Source organism: Phodopus roborovskii, unplaced genomic scaffold, assembly GCF_943737965.1.
Source record: "Phodopus roborovskii unplaced genomic scaffold, PHOROB, whole genome shotgun sequence".
Taxonomy (NCBI): Eukaryota; Metazoa; Chordata; class Mammalia; order Rodentia; family Cricetidae; genus Phodopus; species Phodopus roborovskii.
Window position 1 is genome coordinate 21,216,400 of NW_026125059.1, and position 16,890 is coordinate 21,233,289.

The following is a 16,890-nucleotide window of genomic DNA, read 5'->3' on the forward strand; positions in this document are numbered from 1 at the left end:
TATGGCCAATTTAAATAGGAAGTGTGAAGGTGACATTTGATTTAGCATTCAAATGCTTTGACTTTTAGTTTCTATAAGGAGATTTTAACATGTATACTAGTGGTAGATACAGGCTATGGTGCTCAAAAGTTTACTTAGTTTACAATGTTACCTTTTGGTCAACATTACCATTTTCATCAGGAATAGATGTCAGTAGTATACCTTAATTTTTGGTGGCAGGAGTATTGGGTTTTTTGTTGTTGTTGTTTTGTTTTTGTTTGTTTGTTTTTATATAGGATTCATCTGTGTAGCCCTGGCTCTCATGGAACTCACTCTGTAGACAGGTCTGGCCTGGAACTCAGAGATCTACCTTGCCTCTGCCTTCTTAGTGCTGGGATTAAAGGTGTACACTGCCATGCCTGGCAGAGTATACTCTTTTTTTTTTTTTTTTTTTTTTTTTTTTGGTCTTAGCATTAGAGAATTTCATGATGCATGGCATAGTTGACCACCACTAGGACTCAGCAAATGTAAGATACCAAACATTAAGACAAGCAGATCTCCATGTTCAGTTTACACATCAGAAACTCTTTCCTACACTATGCTTTTGGTTTATTGTCCTAGCCTTGTGTCCAAGCCTTATAGCTTGGTGTGAGTCCATAACATCTTTCGAGGAAAGAATTAAGAGAGTGTGGTGGGAAAGGGTGAGAGCACAAAAAGATGTTGATGCTAAGTATCTTTTTCTGTCCAGAGCAAGGTACTTCATAACATCTAGCTCTGCTAACTTACATTTTTACTAAGTTATATTGTAACCCGCCAGCCCCATACTCACCCTGTTATTTCTTCTCTCTGTCACTCCTTCCTTTGACCTTCACTAGACTTTATGTTCCCTGCTTTGGCAGTCTACTTTTTCAACACCCTCTTGACTTCTGCTGCCTGCCCCCACAATGTTTCCAGAAATCTCTGTCCATTACATACCATTTTTCTATCTATATGGGGGTTTCTACCTAAATTAATGTGTCATGAAGAGGAGGAAGGAACTAAAATATACTGTGGCCAAACTCATGTCTGGCCACAGAAATGAATATTCTCAAGGCAGGAGAAAGCAGACTGTTTAGCTTCAGTAATTACATAACCTGCCCTCAGTCTTGCTAACCATCAGAATCAGGTAAGGGTTGGTTACCCCTTCCTGTTACCATATGAGGGCAGAGCGAGAAGGCATTTTATCTGTGAAGCAGGAGGAGCCCTCATAAGAAACTTAACTGAGCTACAACCTCAGGCTTAAACTTGGCAACTTCCAGAATTGTGAGGAACTAATTTTCTGCTGTTGTAGTCTTCCTATCTGTGTTGTTTTGTTGTGACCCAAGTAGACTGACACCAAGCAAAGTCTTTCTCCCTAACATCTGTCAGTTCCTCTTTGATATGCTTGTTCTGTTCCCATCTACTTCCCACATTCCATCTTGCTTTTTCCTCTCCCTGAGACATGTTCCTGCCCATTTACTGTTCATGAAAGTTCCATGTTCAGACTGAGAAGACAAGAGTTCCCTTTGAACAGTGGCATTCCCAAAGAATTCTATCTTCATTGAACACAGGGATTTCCTGGTATTTGAAAGCTCCCAAGCTCAGTAAGTTGGTACTTTTGTGTATGTTGTAAAAGAAAATGATGAGGAAAATGCCTCTCATCCATCTGCACCATTTCATTCATGCTCTAAATAGGTTGGTGAGGTAGAGATCACAGATAAGGGTATTTCCATATTACTGAGTAAAGCTAAGAAAGGCAGGCAAGAATTCTATCACTGAACCACCAATGCTGTGCTTAAACCTAAGAAAGGAAGTAGCTCTATAGATTGAGTTCAAAATAATGCTTGTAGGATTTCTTCATATTGGCACTTTTTTTTTGGGACACTATTCTGTGTTGCAGAATGTTTAGCAACAACTTTGGCTTGTGTCCACTAGAAGCTACTAGTCCTAGAGGCATCAAGTAAAAAGTCTCCAGATGTTGCTAAATATCTTCTGGGGTGCAGAGTCCCTGGTTGACAATCATTGGCGTTAAGAGAAAAGCCCCTGGGTTCGAATGGGAAGATGATTTAAGACAATTTTGTTGCTGCTTTTGCTTCTTTCCCTCTCTCCCTCTTTCCTCCCTTATTCCCTTTCTTCACTTTTTGTGGGGTATGGGCTGTCCAGCTATTATTTATTCATTAAGTATGTTTATGTGCCAGATGCTTTACATACATTCTCTCTTAGCACTCAGATTATCTCTTTGAAGTAGTAATAATCTTCTCTTAGCAGATAAAAATACTCTGATTGACAGGCTGGCTTGCCCAGTCAGTAAGTGGTAGAGCTGGGACTGAAACCCAAATCATTCCTGTTCTGAGATGTTTCCCCCACTCTTGTGACTATGTAGACTTTGCCAGGGTAATTTCTCTTGTCTCTTTAAGGAGCAACCTAGAGATGTATATTATTTTACCACATTTTTTCCTTCATAATTTGCTCTTTGCCTAAGACATTGCCAAACTCTCTCAGGCTTCAGGGAGTTAACGCTAAAGAGAATGTGGACCAACCCTACTGCAGAGAAGTGTGTCCTTGGTGACCATAAGGAAGCATTTTCCATATATTTTAAGAGACACTTCTGTTAACTTGTCTCATCACTCCTTGGTATTCTTCCCATTTTATTTTAGTATGCCTGTAATTTTGTCTGTAGCTCAGAATTGTCAAGAAGTGGGTGGCTTTGCCATGTTTATTTTGGCTCCAGTGATAAAAAGTATTAACCACCAGTACAGAATGTATAGCCATATGAGTGTTTTGGTTTTGTTTTTTCTCAAATAGTATTATAAGCATGGTGGTACAAACTATAATACCAGTGCTTAGAAAGCTGAGATAAGAGAACACCAAGTCCTAGAATACATAGTAAGATCCTTCCTGTCTTAAAAAAAAAAAAAAAAAAAAAAACAAGCCGGGCTTTGGTGATACACACCTTTAATACCAGCACTCGGGAGGCAGAAGCAGGCAGATCTCTGTGAGTTCAAGGCCACCCTGGTCTACAGAGCTAGTTCCCAGATAGACTCCAAAGCCACAGAGAAACCCTGTCTCAGGGGAAAAAAAAAAAGAAGAAAAGGAAAAGAAAAACCAGGCATAGTAGCATACCTCTGAAATCCTAGCACTTGGGAGACAGAGTCAAGAAGGTTGACAAGCGAGTCCAAGGTTAGACTGGGTTACGTTGTGAGGTCCAGGCTAGCCAGGGCTATAGACGACAGTTTCTGTTCTGCCTGATCTCACAGTGTTTAGTCCCAAATAAACACACAGAGAATTATATTAATTATAAACTATTTGGCTGATGGCTCAGGCTTCTTATTGGCTAGCTTTCTCTTAATTATTAACCAACTTCTATTACTTCTGTCTACAACAATGTCTCAAAAAAATGTTTAGTCATTTTCAGAGTATTTTTACAAATACTGTATTCTCCAGCCAGACATGGTGACACACACCGTTAATTCCAGCACTTGGGAGGCAGAGGCAGGTGGATCTCTGTGAGTTAAAGACCAGCCTGGCCTACATACTGAGTTCCAGGACAGCCAGGGCTATGTAGAGAGACCTTATCTTATAAAAACAAAACAAGTATTATTTTCCTAGACTCTTGCTAAATAATCACCTGTTTTATAGACGAGGTACATACCTTGTCCGAAGCCAGTGTCTATTAAAGTATTAGAACCCAGTATAAAACCCTTAACTTTTAACTTTGACCTTGATCAGAGTTAAAGACCTTGAAGTCTGGTGTTCTTTCTGCCATCTGCTGCTGTTGCTTGTTAGTTTTTCAACCACCATACCCAACAGATCTCATACTAAGCAGGAGAGTTGACCATGCTTTGTTCTCGCTGAGTCTAGTCTGCCTACTTGCTTTAGATACTACAGAGCCTAGAAAAATCCAAAAGCCAAGTATGAAAGCAAAAACAAGAAAACAAAAGACAAATAGGAAGCCACAGTTGTCTTCTGAACAGTTGAAGATATATTGGGAAGAGGAATCAGTACCCAAGGGGATGAATGGAAACAAGCTATTTGCTTTGTTTTGGTTATTACAATAAATTATGAAGTAACTCATACTGTAGTTTAAGGTTCTACTAATGACTAGGTGTATAAGCAAAGGGAAGGGGAAGGGTGTAAGAATTGTAAGAGGGAGAACTCTGGCATCAACTTTTAAAAAATTATTTTTTATCGATATAATTGTTTTGTCTGCATATGTATCTATGCATTACTTGTGTGCCTGATGCCCACAGAGGCCAAAAGATGGCATTGGATCCCCTGGAATGGTAGTTACAGATGCTTGTGAGCTGCCATATGGGTGTTAAGAGTTAAACCCAGGACCTCTGGAAGAGCAGCAAGCACTCTTAACTGCTGAGCCATCTTTGCAACCCCTGAGAGCAACATATTTGTAAGCTCTGGGAGAAGAGTTTGTATCAGGGCTACTTTTTAAAAGGCCTGTGTGGAGTGGGGCACGGGATAGAAGGAGATTAGATGGCTCAGCCTTAACATGTTATATGAGCCTGAGTTGATCCCTGAAAACCTATGTAAAGGTAGGAGAGAACCAACTGCCCTTTGTCCTCTGACCTCCACATGCAGGCAGCAGTTCCTCCTCCTCCAATAATACACATACATACAAAAATAAAATAACCTTTTAAAAATGTAATAAAGGTGTTCAGAGGGTATGGCCTACTTGGTGGGTTACTGGTGAAAGGCTGGATAGCTAGACTATCAGGAAGGGGCTGGAAAGGAAGGTGCAGTGAGTGTAATAGGGCAGGCAGTGCCTGAGTTCCCTAGCATTTCCAGATGAGCCTGCAGTGTTGATTTACTATGATCAAGCCTCATTATGGGTAATGTTGCTTGCTTAGAATCTGAGATTATGAAAAAAAAATTCCAGGAAAAAAATGAGGTTATAGAATCTGTCTCAGGGAAATGATAAGAGATAGCATGGAGTTAATTAGAGAAGGGTTTAGGGATGCCTCTGCTACCGTAACTGTTGGCCCTGGCCAGTGAGAACTTGATCACTGTGTAGTCTGAATTCTAGGAACCAAGAGATAGTGTATTCTGAAAAAAAGACTATGGGGATAGCTTGATGGTAGATCACACATCTGTATGTATAAGGCCCTGGGTTCAGTCTCTAGCACTGCCCCACCCAAAGTCTGCAGTTCAAATCACATTTGTTGACATTTTCATCAGAAAGTATTCTGAGGTGCTATTTCTGGTATGACCTAGAGAATGGGTATATCTTAGTGTGCTCAGGCAATTGTCACACCTGTTATCAGAAATGACCTAAATGAGACCAAGGCAGGAGTGGGTTCCCAATCAGGTATTAATGCCATCACAACAGACTGGGTGACTGTCAACCAATGTCAAGAAACAGGAGATTGTGAGAAGAGCCCAAACCATAGCCACAACCTATCAGAGTACCCAAGGAATTTTTAGTGCAGGAGTCTATGACCTATAACGCTATCCTAATAGTGTATATGTAAATGTCTGTTTCAAAGTTGAAATTGTATTTTTCCAGCAGATGACAGTCTTGTAGCATCTGCACTCTGTGGATTATTTAGGAAGTATTATTATTTTTGGAAATAATGATTGATGTAGATGCATCTGGAATTTTCATTCTTATCTTGGATTATCAGCTTGAACATATTTCTCCTCAGAAAATGGTTTGCCAAGGAGGCTGAAGCAGAAGAATTGTAAATTAGGTCAGCCTAAGCTATATACCAAGATTCTATCTCAAAGCTTTGAAATAGCCTGATTACTAACTTATGTTAGTTGTTTGTCTTACTCAATTAAAGACAATGGAGTATTTTCTTTAACTAATTTGAACCTGTCTACTTGTTCACGTCCCCATTGTCATTTTTCTTTCTGTTGGGAAGGAATTTCGTTTTTCTTAGAGAGATGCCATGTTTTCTTCTCTCTAGAAGGTTCTTTGTTGTCTTGCTTTTTAACCCTAAGGATGCAACTTAAAATTTTTTGTATCACATGGCCATACTACATCTCCAGCCATGCTCCCCTTTAGAAATTTTTTATCTTGAGAATCTTGCTAAGTTGCCTAGACTAGCCTAAAATTTGTAATTGTCCTGCCTCAGTGACTCATATAACATTGGATTACACTTGGTAGTCACTTTTCTTGTCCTTTTGTTTTTGAGATCAATTTATTTCTAAAACTTTTATTGTTGTAACAAAAAACTTATTATCCCCGCTATAGTTCCTTCCCTCTTTGGTATTCGTGTCTGCCTCAAATTCTGTGTCTTTTTGAGGTATTCATAACCTCTTCAAGATGACAGTTTTGCACTTGCTGAGTGTCAGGACCAAGAATAGGTGGTGAGTCAGACATAGCCCCCCCGCCTCGCTGCAAGCTCACAGGATAGATGGATTCCCTGGGTCCCTTTTGGGTGTTGCTTTCGAGGTCTTATAGCTCATCTTTCTTTACACTGTGGCCATTGTCTTCTGCTCTCAAAACTTCTTATACTTGTTTTGCCTGAGTGTGTGTTTGTGTGTGTGTGTGTTTGTGTGTGTGTGTGTGTCAGTGTGTCTGTGTGTGTGTATCTGCCTGGTACCTGCAGAGGTCAGAAAGGGTGTCAGGTTTCCAGGAACTAGTGTTACAGATGTGAGCCACCAAGTATATGCTGGGAACCAAACTTAGGACCTCTGGAAGAGCAGCCAGTGCTCTCAACCTCTGAGTCAGCTCTGCAGTCCCCCTTTTTATATTTCTTGATGTGACATGGTATTGGGAGAATACATCCATCTTCTCTTTAGTGATTGCTGTTTCTCCCTTCCTCTTATTTATTTGTGTTACATACTCTTCTTTCTTTGACCAGTTCTTAGTTGCTTTTTTATAACTCAGTTTGGGGAATTACTTGCTTTGAATTATGTTTTTCTTGTTTGCTTGTTGTTTATTTTTTGTAGTGCTGAAGTTAGAACACAGAGCTTTGATATGTCATGCAAACACCTTTATACTGAGTCACATATGACGTTCAGAGCACTGCATAATGATGGCTTTGCATCTCTGTCTGTCTGTCTCTCTTACACACACATACACACACACACAAATAAATAAATGAAAAAGATATTATTTGCTCCCTTTTTTCCTGGGAGTCTAGTTGTATTTCTGCTAACCCCTCAGCAAACAAGGTAGCTGGCATTTCTGGAAGGAATTGCCTGTTTCTACTTTTGGCATTTCTCTTGTACATGTCTCAGAGGCTTGTGCCTCACAAAACACCTTCTGGTTGCCATCACATGATCACAAGGAAGCTGAAGTCATAACACCCAATGACAGCTGCTCCCAAAGATCCCTGTCAGATTAATTTTTCTTTTTAGTCTTTCTAAATAATCCCTAAAGGAACCTCTAGGAACACTGTAAAACTGAAGCCCTTGCCTTTAATCCTAGCACTTGGGAGACAGGCAGGCCGATCTCTGTGAGTTCAAGATCAGCCTGTTCTACAAGAACTTGTTCCAGGCCAGTCTCCAAAGCCACAGAGAAACCCTGTCTCAAAAAACAAAAAGAAGAAAAGGAAAGAAAGAAAAAAAGAAAAACTGGGCATAGTAGCATACCTCTGAAATCCTAGCACTTGAGAGACAGAATTAAGAAGGTTGACAAGAGTTCAAGTTTAGACTGGGTTACATAGTGAGGCCCAGGCTAGCCAGGATTACATAAGACTGAAGCCCTAATATAACCCGTCTTTAAACCTATGCTTTTTTGTACAAATCCTTTTTGTTTGGTAAATTACAAAAGGGAGACACATGCTTATGGTAGAAAAGCATTAAGGAAGTTACAATCACCCATAATCTCTGTGCAGAGATAAATGGTGGTTAATGTTAGGTATTTTCCTTCTGATTTTTTTTTTTTTTTAATGAGACAAGGCCTTATAATCTAAACAGTCTGGGTTGGATCTCACAGTGTAGCCCAAACTGGCCTTGAATTCTAAGCAATCCTGCCTTTTTTAATGTTGGGAATCAAATCCAGAGCCTTGAACATACTAAGGCCAGTATTCTAGTGCTGAGCTACACCTCTGGCTCAGCAAAGAACTGTTTCTAAGAAGGGATTCTTGAGCAGCTGGATATTTAGAAAGGCAGTGTTGAGACGGGCTCTTTATTTGCAGCTCCACGCCTTCTGGAAGCTGTTGGGGAGATGAATGCATGTACCATTATATAACAGTTTAAATAATAAGAGTTTTTCAGGGAAGGGCTTATACTTTATGAAAAATCAAGTCAGAAGTGTTTTTTCTCTTTTTCCCAAATATATTACCCATTACCCTTTCTGTTCTTTTATGTTGTACTCTTTCAACTTTGGCAGCTTAAATACTGCAAACGTGCCTCTGAATCATTCCATTGATTCCCTCAAACATTACTGTCTTGGTGAATTTCATTTGGAGCTTTTAAATATGCTTTACTTTTTAAATGATTCATTGATTTTTTTCCCTTTTTTTATCAGCAGTTTTGTAGGATATAATTAATATGCCAGCCTATTAAGAACATTTTCCTTTTTCTTTCCTTCAGTAACATTGCTTTTTAGAAAATTTCATTGATTTTTATTTATGTCTACATGTGTGAGCTTTTCTATATATGCACTATGCCCCAGAGGCCAGAAGAAAGCATTGGATCTCTTGGAACTGTGCTGTGAGCCTTGGAATAGGTGGTTGTGAGCCACCTTACCTGGATACACTGCATGAAAGCAAGTGTCCTTAACTGCTGAGGCATCTCTCCAACCCCAACATTGCTTTTCTTTTTAATTAAGACTTATTATTTTTATTTGTATGCATGTGTGTATGGCTATGTGTGGGGGTGCCTGCTGAGACCAGAGGATTTGGATTCCCTTGAGTTGGAGTTTTAGGTAGTTGTGAGCTGCCCCACATGGGTGCCAGAACTGAACTTATGAGCTCTACAAGAGAAATGTGCATTCTTTTGGGTTTTTTGAGACAGGGTTCCTTTGTGTAGCCCTGGCTGTTCTGAAACTCACTCTGTAGACCAGACTTGTCTTGAACTCAGAGATCCACCTGCCCCTGCCTCTTGAGTGCTAGGATTAAAGGCATGCTTGGTGCAGTGTGCTCTCTTAACTGATGAACTATCTTCCCCAACATTGCTTTTCTTTAAGAAGAAATCTAACAAAAGTTAGATTTGAAATCTCCATTTCTTGGCTTTGTCTTCTTCCCAGATGTGTCTTTAATTTCTAGATCTTGGAACCTTTTTTCTGTCATATCACTGTCATTGTGGTCTCTCTCCAATGTCTTTTCCTTCCAGGTACTTCCCATGTGTGCTGAGGATGAGCTTTAGGCTCTGGTTCATCCTTACTGTTTTCTTTCCACAGAAGGCACGATATGGCAGGATTTGCTGGATAACTAGGCTTTCTCTTCATGTTAATCTCACCTCTAAAAATGTAGCCTGCAGTAGCATATCAAACACCCACCCTCTCTCCAAAGCTGTTCCATGAGAATCATTTTAGTTTGTGAGAAGCAGGAGTCTGCACGTTCACTGATCTCACTGTGAGCTAAATTTGCTGCACATTTGGGGAAACTGACTGTGTTTTCTGCCTTCCATTGACAGAATGGCACACGAAACTTCCAGGACTTTGACTGCCAGGTAAGGACTGTACAAGCACCAAAGAGGCTCTGTACAGGGTTCCTACAGTGCCTCCCTCCCTATGCCAGTAGTCTTAGAGAAGTAGATCTTGTTTTGTTGTTGTTTGCGTTTTGTTTTGTTTTGTTTTGTTGAAGCAGGGCCTGTGGCCAAGGCTGGCCTTGAATTCATGACAGTGCCACCCTGCTTCAGCCTCCTAAGTTCTGGGTTATAGGCATGAGCCATCACACCTAGCTAAAAGTGTGCTCATCATAGTAATCATGACTCCTATTGTTCTTTTAGTCATTGGATCAAGTTTATTTAAAATGATTTGCTATCATATTCAAAAAGTGCCTTCTACAAACCTTCCTAATGACTAGAGGTTACTTGGTTGAGCTGCCTCTTTGTGACTGAGAGCTCCTTTCCTCAAATGATGTCAAAGACCGCATTTGTCACCAGTGGTTAAATGGAAGGTTGTCACCAGACTACAGATAAAATAGATGATGATTGTTTGGAGAAGCAACATCTTAATAGCAATATTGTTTCCTAAACCAAAAAACAAATTATTATTAATACAAAAATGAAATTTTTCTTGGCTTTATGTTTAGAAATACAAAGTTTATCCTGACTCAGTATTATCCTTCATGGTACTGTTCTTCATAATCTACTATTGCCAATTTGAAAATCAGTAAAATGAGCCAGCCATTCTCTACTCACTTACTTTATCTGTTAACTAGCCCAGAAAGACATCTAAGAAAGGAACACATGGATATATAGAGAACCTTATAAGCCCACACAGCCTGACTCTCTCACTCTGGGATATGTGCCATCGAAACAAAATGAAGTTGAATCAAAGGATACTGGCAGGAAAGAATGGCACTTCAAACTGTACTCCATGTTTCCAGAATTCAGCCATCCTGCATATCCATCAGCAAAGAGTTATTTCCAATATGTGCTTTATGTTAAGTCTAGTCTTTATAGCATTGGCATCAAGAGGAAAACCTCGTCTATTCAATCCTTGTGTAGAGAAATTTAAAAAAAAAAAAAAAGCTTTTGCATTGGCTAACAAGTTCTATTGTAATTATTGGTCCCCTGTGATAGAATATCTTTTAGACAGATGTCATCTTCAAAATATATGTTTTAAAGAAACAAAGTAATATTTTAAGATGGTTTTTCTTCCTATTTTCCAGGTGAGGACATGTGATTGGGACTGAAAAACTGGCTCCTGCTTTACTTATTTTTCCCTAGATAAATCCAGAACTAACAAGTTTTAAGGAGTCAACCTGTCCTTAAAGCTGAGGTTATTTGGCAGGTTAGATGAGGCTTGCTGTGCAAGGGCAGGCTGGAAGCACTGTCCTTGACTCCTAGTTCTAGCTGGTTCTTTGTGTGTATGATAGAATCAGCTTAGTGTGCGCGGGAGTCATTTTTAGTCAGATTCAAAAAGTCTTTAGAACTTTTGATACTTTATGACAATAGGGTCAGTCAAGATTGAGTTTAGTTGTTTTTAATTTAATTTGACTTTAGTTAAGGCTTGGGGTCTGGTTAAATCAGTTGGAGTTGATTGCTTTTGATATAATTTACCTAGAAGGATATCATTGAGATAGAGAGACAGGGGACTCAGTGTAATGCACTTCAAAAATAGTATGTGTGTGCTCCTGTCTGAAAGCATGGAAGACTTGCCTTCATGAGATACCAAAAAGTTAGTAAATTTAAAGCATCTGATTTTTTTCTACTCTGTCTCTCTCTCTCTCTCTCTCTCTCTCTCTCTCTCTCTCTCTCTCTCTCTGTGTGTGTGTGTGTGTGTGTGTGTGTGTTTTGCACCCCTTTACCCCTGAGCTGGGGGATAGAACCTAGGGTTTTGCTCATTATAGGCAAGTACAAGTACTGTTTCATATATAGGTACAAGTATAGTTTTAAATGAAATTAAGTTTAATATTGTCTTAGTTAGGGTATCTGTTGCTGTGAAGAGACACTATGACCAAGGCAACTCTTATAAGGGAAGAACATTTAATTGGGGTGGCTTACATTTTCATCATGGTGCAGCATTGTGGCATGCATGGCTGACAAGATGCTGGAGAAGTAGCTGAGTGTCCTACATCTTGATTTGCAGGCAACAGGAAGTGGCCTGTTTCACTGGAAGTAGCTTGAGCATATATGAGACCTCAAGGCCCACCTCCACATTAATACACTTTCTCCAAGAAGGCCACACCTTCTCCAGTAAGGCTACATCTCCTAATAGTGCCACTCCTTTTGGGGGCCGTTTTCTTTTAAACCACCACATTCCACTCCCTGACCCCTAAAAACTTGAAGTCATATTATAATGCAAAAATGCATTCAGTACAACTTCGTAAGTCCCCATAGTCTATAATAGTTTCAAACTTACTTAAAAGTCCAAAGTTCAAAGTCTCTACTGAGATTCATGCGGTCTCTTAACTGTAATCCCCTGTAAAATCAAAATCAAAAATCAGGTCACATACTTTCAATATATAATGACACAGGATATACATCACCATTCCAAAACGTCGGGAAGGGAGCATAGTGAAGAATTACTGGACCAAAGCAAGACTGAAAACCGCTGGGCAAACTCCAAACTCTGCATCTCCATGTCTGATGTCAAAACTCTTCAGATCTCCAACTCCTTTCAGCTTTGTTAACTGTAACCCACTTCTCTCAGATTGGTTTCACTCCCTTGTAGCAGCTCTCCTTGGCAGGTATCCCATGGCACCTCAACATCTGGCGTCTCCAAGGGAATCCAGGCTTCAACTGAACAGCTTCACTCAGTGGCCTCTCTAGGCCTCTACACATGCCTGGCCTCAGCAGGTTTCCTTAGTTGCAGAGGAAAGTTCCATAATGTTTTTCTTCTATCCTTGACTCTAAAGCCAGAACCATGTAGCCAAAGCTGCCAAGTTCTGGTGCTTGCTGGGGCTGGAACACAATTATGTGTTCAGCAGCTTTCTGTCCTTCACTACTTAAACTTGGCTGTCCTGAAACTGGATCTGTAGACCAGGCTGGCCTCAAACTCAGAGTACCAGCTTCTGCCTTCCCAGCACTGGGGTTAAAGGTGTGCATCGCCACACCTAGACCTAAGCTCCCTTTCACAAGCTGGAAATGAAGCTGGGTGGGATCTTGCCCTTTACTCCATTTCTTAATCTGTTTGTCTCCTTGAACACAGGATTTGTCTCCATCCACTTTCTGGTGTTTTGTTTCTCCTCAGATATTTTCCCTTGCTCAGCTTGCTCCTTTCCATTGTTTATCTTCATTAGGGTTAACACTCGGAACCACACAACGGAGTCTGCATTAGGCTGTTTTGAGATTTCCTCTGCCAATGGAATTAATCCAAAACTTCTCACTTTTAGCCTCAGACAGACTTTTCAGACAAGGGCAAAAAGCAGCCACATTCTTCACCAAAATACAAGAATGATTTCAAGGCAACATACTAAAATTCTTCTCTTCTGAAACCTCTTGAGCCAGCCCCCAACAGTTCAAATCACTCTTAGCATCACTGTCTTCCATGCTCCTACTGATATGACCCATTAGGTAGTACTTTAAAGCTTTCTACTGCTTTCCTAACCCAAACTCCTAGTCCAAATTCCTCCAAACAAAAGTTTGGTCAGGCCTTTCACAATAATAACCCACCTTTGTTACCAACTTTTGTGTTAGTTAGGGTTTCTATGGCTATGAAGAGGCACCATGACCAGGGCAACTCATAAAATAACATTTAATTCTTACATTTGCCAAGGTTTAGTCCATTATTGTCATGGTGGGATATAGTGGTGTGCAGGCAAAAAGTGTGCTGGAGAAGTAGCTGAGTGTCCTACATCTTGACTTGCTTGCGATAGTAAGTAGCCTGTCTCACTGGAAGTAGCTTGAGCACCTTCACAGTGACACTTCCTCTAAGAAGGCCACACATTCTCTAGTAAGGCCACGTCTTCTAATAGTACCACTTCCTTTGGGGGACATTTTCTTTGAAACCATCACAAATATTAAGGCTTAAAAATAGTCTAGCAGGTGCCAGTAAAATAACCAGTGTGTAAAGCCACTTGTGATATAAGCCTGATAACCTGAGTTCAATCCCTGGAATCTGCATAAGGTACAGGGAGAGACCAAGACCACAAAGCTGACCTTCAAATGTGTTCTGTGGTGTGCATATATACATGTATGCAAGACATACACAATAATACTCTAGCAACTAGGTGGTTCAGTGGATAAAGGCATTTACTGCCTGATATAACCAGAGTTCAATCTCTAAAACCCATTTTTTAAAAAGCCATAAGCAGCCAGAAAGATAGTTTAGCAGATAAAGATGCTTATTGCCAAGGCTGAGAGCCTGAGTTCAACTCCCAGAACCCATAGGATAGCAGGAGAGACCAGACTCTTACAACTTGTCTTCTAACTTTCATGTGCATGCCATGGCATGCCTGCTCCAGTCCCATAAATGTATAAATATAAATGTATTTATACATAGATTATAAATATGTAGATAATAAAATTTAGAAAGAAAGCCCAGATGCAATGGTATATATTTATAATACCATCACTCCTACTGGGCACAGGAGGCAGAGATAGGAGAATCTCTTAGAAGCTCACAGTCTACTAGCCTAGAGTATACAGTATGGCAAAAACATCAAGAGAAACCCTGCCTCAGCAACCTTAAAGGAGAGAATTGACTCCTTAATGTTGTCCTTTAATCTCCACAAGTGCTCTGTACAATGTTCCCATCCCCAGAACATCATCATCAATAATACTATTATTGTTATACTTATTTTAAATTGTAGCTGCAACTGTAACTCAGTGGTAGATCTCTTGTGTGACACATGTGAGGCCCTGGGTTTAATCCTCAGCCCTGAAAATCAACAACAAAAAGCTATATTCCTGCTTTTCTTTTTATTATGAAGTCCTATACTATTGTGTTATTGTTTGCCTGTCTTTGGAACCTTCATATGACTTACTTTCTTTTAAATTGTATCTGAATAATAAGAAAGCTTAAACCTTATTTTCACCAATGTAGAATGAAATAAAGTGATTTTGATTTTTTTTCCTTCTGGTGCTGCCAAAAGTAATTCATCTTGTATATAGAAAAATAGCCTACCAAAAAGTCCTGATACTTCGAGTGAAGTTTTACTATCTTCTGGCATTGTCAAATATAACTTTAGTTGAGATCTGATAGAAATAGAATGATGGCAGATATTTGTTAAAGTCACAAGTTTGTCACTAATTTTGGATATATGGAGTCTCTGTGTTATAAAGAAAAACTGACTAGGGATATAGCTTAGTGGTAGATTGCTTGCCTAGCATGTATAAGACCCTATCCTCAGTCTGCAGCGCACACAAACAAAAAGACCTAAGGCATAGGAACTGTGAAGTGGGAAGTCAAAGATAGTCCAGCTTGCCTGAGTCTTCTGTCCATCACCAGGAGAAGCCAAGGTAGAAAGTCAAGATAGGAATTTGGAGACAGGAACTGAAGCAGAGGCCACGTAGGTGTACAGCTTAATGGCTCGTTGCCCATGGCTTCCTTAACCTGCTTTCTTATACAACCCATGACCACCTACCCAGAGGAGGCACGAGCCATAGTGGCAGAGCCCTTCCACATCAATTATTAATCGAGAAGATGCCCTACAGGCTTGTCTATAGGCAATCTGATGGAGCCATTTTCTGAATTGAAGTTCCCATCCTCAGGTTGGTCAAAAAACTAACCAGGACAGCTTTATCAATATCAAAGGACATTGTTAAGAAAGAGAACAGAACAAGTCTCAGACCAGCATAATCATTAAGTGCAGAGACAGTCCTGTGATATTGGTGATTTTTCACTAGAACAGCTGTGTCAGAAGGTAAACTGAGCCATAACCAGGGTTTCCTTTGGGTCTTGGTTTTGCCTAAGAAAAATCTTTAAAGAATCTGTGATAAAAACCTCAGGAAATCACCAAGTTCACAACTTATATCTAAACAGCAATTTTCTCCTCAGTATTTTTACTGATCAAACTTTTTCAACAGTGAAAATTAAGGAAATGTGTACTGTTTCTCTTGATTCTTGTCACAAGTGGTATCATTGCTATCCGGGTCCTCTGATGCAAACAGAAGTTATAATGTAGATGGAGAAGGAAGTGATGATTCAAGGCACCGTGGTTAGAACTGTGATGAGAAGGGAGAAAAAGCACTTCCTGTGTAATGACAGTGACAAGCCTCCTCACTGTCCCCTTGTCTACTTGGTATTTCTTGATTCTTCTTTCTCATATGACTGCTTAGAAATTGTAGAGCAAGAGCTTAAACAAATGCTGTGGCTTCTCTTCATGTTGCTGTAAGGAAAATAAGACTTTTTTCATGACAATCAGTAACAACTTAAGGAAATTCAGCAGGCTAGTTGGTGATACATGCCTCTAACCCCAGCACTTAGTACATATTAGTGGATAGTAAGAAGCTCTTGTCTGGCAGGATATATCATTTCCATAGAAGAAGCTGATAATAATTTCATGTTGCCTGTTTAATTGCAGTTGCTCTGTCGAGGACCCATTTGAGGACCAGATACTATTATTAACAGTGCAGATCAGTGTATGTGACCACTATTTCAAAGGTGTTCAAATGGCTTTAAATTTCTGCAGATGAGGTCACTTGGCCAATGTCTTGTTAACAAGTAAGAATTAAGTTGGCAAGTCAGGGGTGAAGTAGGGGGATCTTACAAAAAAGTAAAAAATAAACAAAAATCACAAATCACCACCTGCCTATATGCTCTGTAAGTAGAGTGTTTATTTCTCCAGCAAGTCATATGACGTCACATGTATTGTAGCTACCCGCTTTTTCAAACCTTACATCCCAGAGCAACAGTGCTAAGAAAAGATTTTTATTGTAACATGATAAAGTCTAGGGCAGGATTCTCATTGGTAGAGAATGTGTGTCATGCACACTCTTGAAACACAATGTGGCTAGAGTTTTGTATGGGGTTGATTATTTGCCCTTTCTCTCTCCTCATTGTCAGCTAAGGTTATGGAAAGAAGATACTGGAGCTGGTTCTGAAGGAGGAAGAGACTTTTTAAGTTGACATATTGCAAAAGAGATTTTCATATGAGAAATGTGACTTGTGGGAAGGCTGGAAGTTGTAGGTGGCTGCAAAGCAAAATCTAGATGCCTGATGTGTGAATTAGACTGAAAGACGTGAGAGGCAAGAGGGGCGTAAGTTAAGGCCAGAGTCGGGAAATGTGCCATAGAACTTTAAACAGGGAAATGTGATAGGACAGAGGCTAAGTAAATTGGCAGATATTTTGCAGTGAAATTACACAAGTGAACCTTATCCTCTGTATGGGAGTAAGGTAGTGAGTGGGACATCATATCCAAAGGCCCTATGTG

General features: G+C 39.9%; 1 protein-coding gene and 1 non-coding gene across 5 annotated transcripts in view; both read left to right on the plus strand.

Moving 5' to 3' along the window:
• Nucleotides 1–16,890, plus strand: part of LOC127224677 (protein NDRG3) — a 61,718-nt gene that overhangs the window by 19,045 nt on the left and 25,783 nt on the right. For 2 of the 4 annotated variants that reach the window (XM_051187780.1, XM_051187798.1), the window contains exon 3: nucleotides 9,541–9,576. The exons of the other annotated variants lie outside the window; for them this stretch is intronic. In XM_051187780.1, coding sequence (XP_051043737.1) covers nucleotides 9,541–9,576 — 36 coding nt within the window. The remainder of the gene's footprint in view (nucleotides 1–9,540; nucleotides 9,577–16,890) is intronic. 4 annotated transcript variants of the gene reach the window in all.
• LOC127225467 (small Cajal body-specific RNA 18) lies at nucleotides 4,995–5,076 on the plus strand. The gene has a single exon (XR_007834786.1). It is a non-coding gene; the product is annotated as a small Cajal body-specific RNA 18 (non-coding RNA).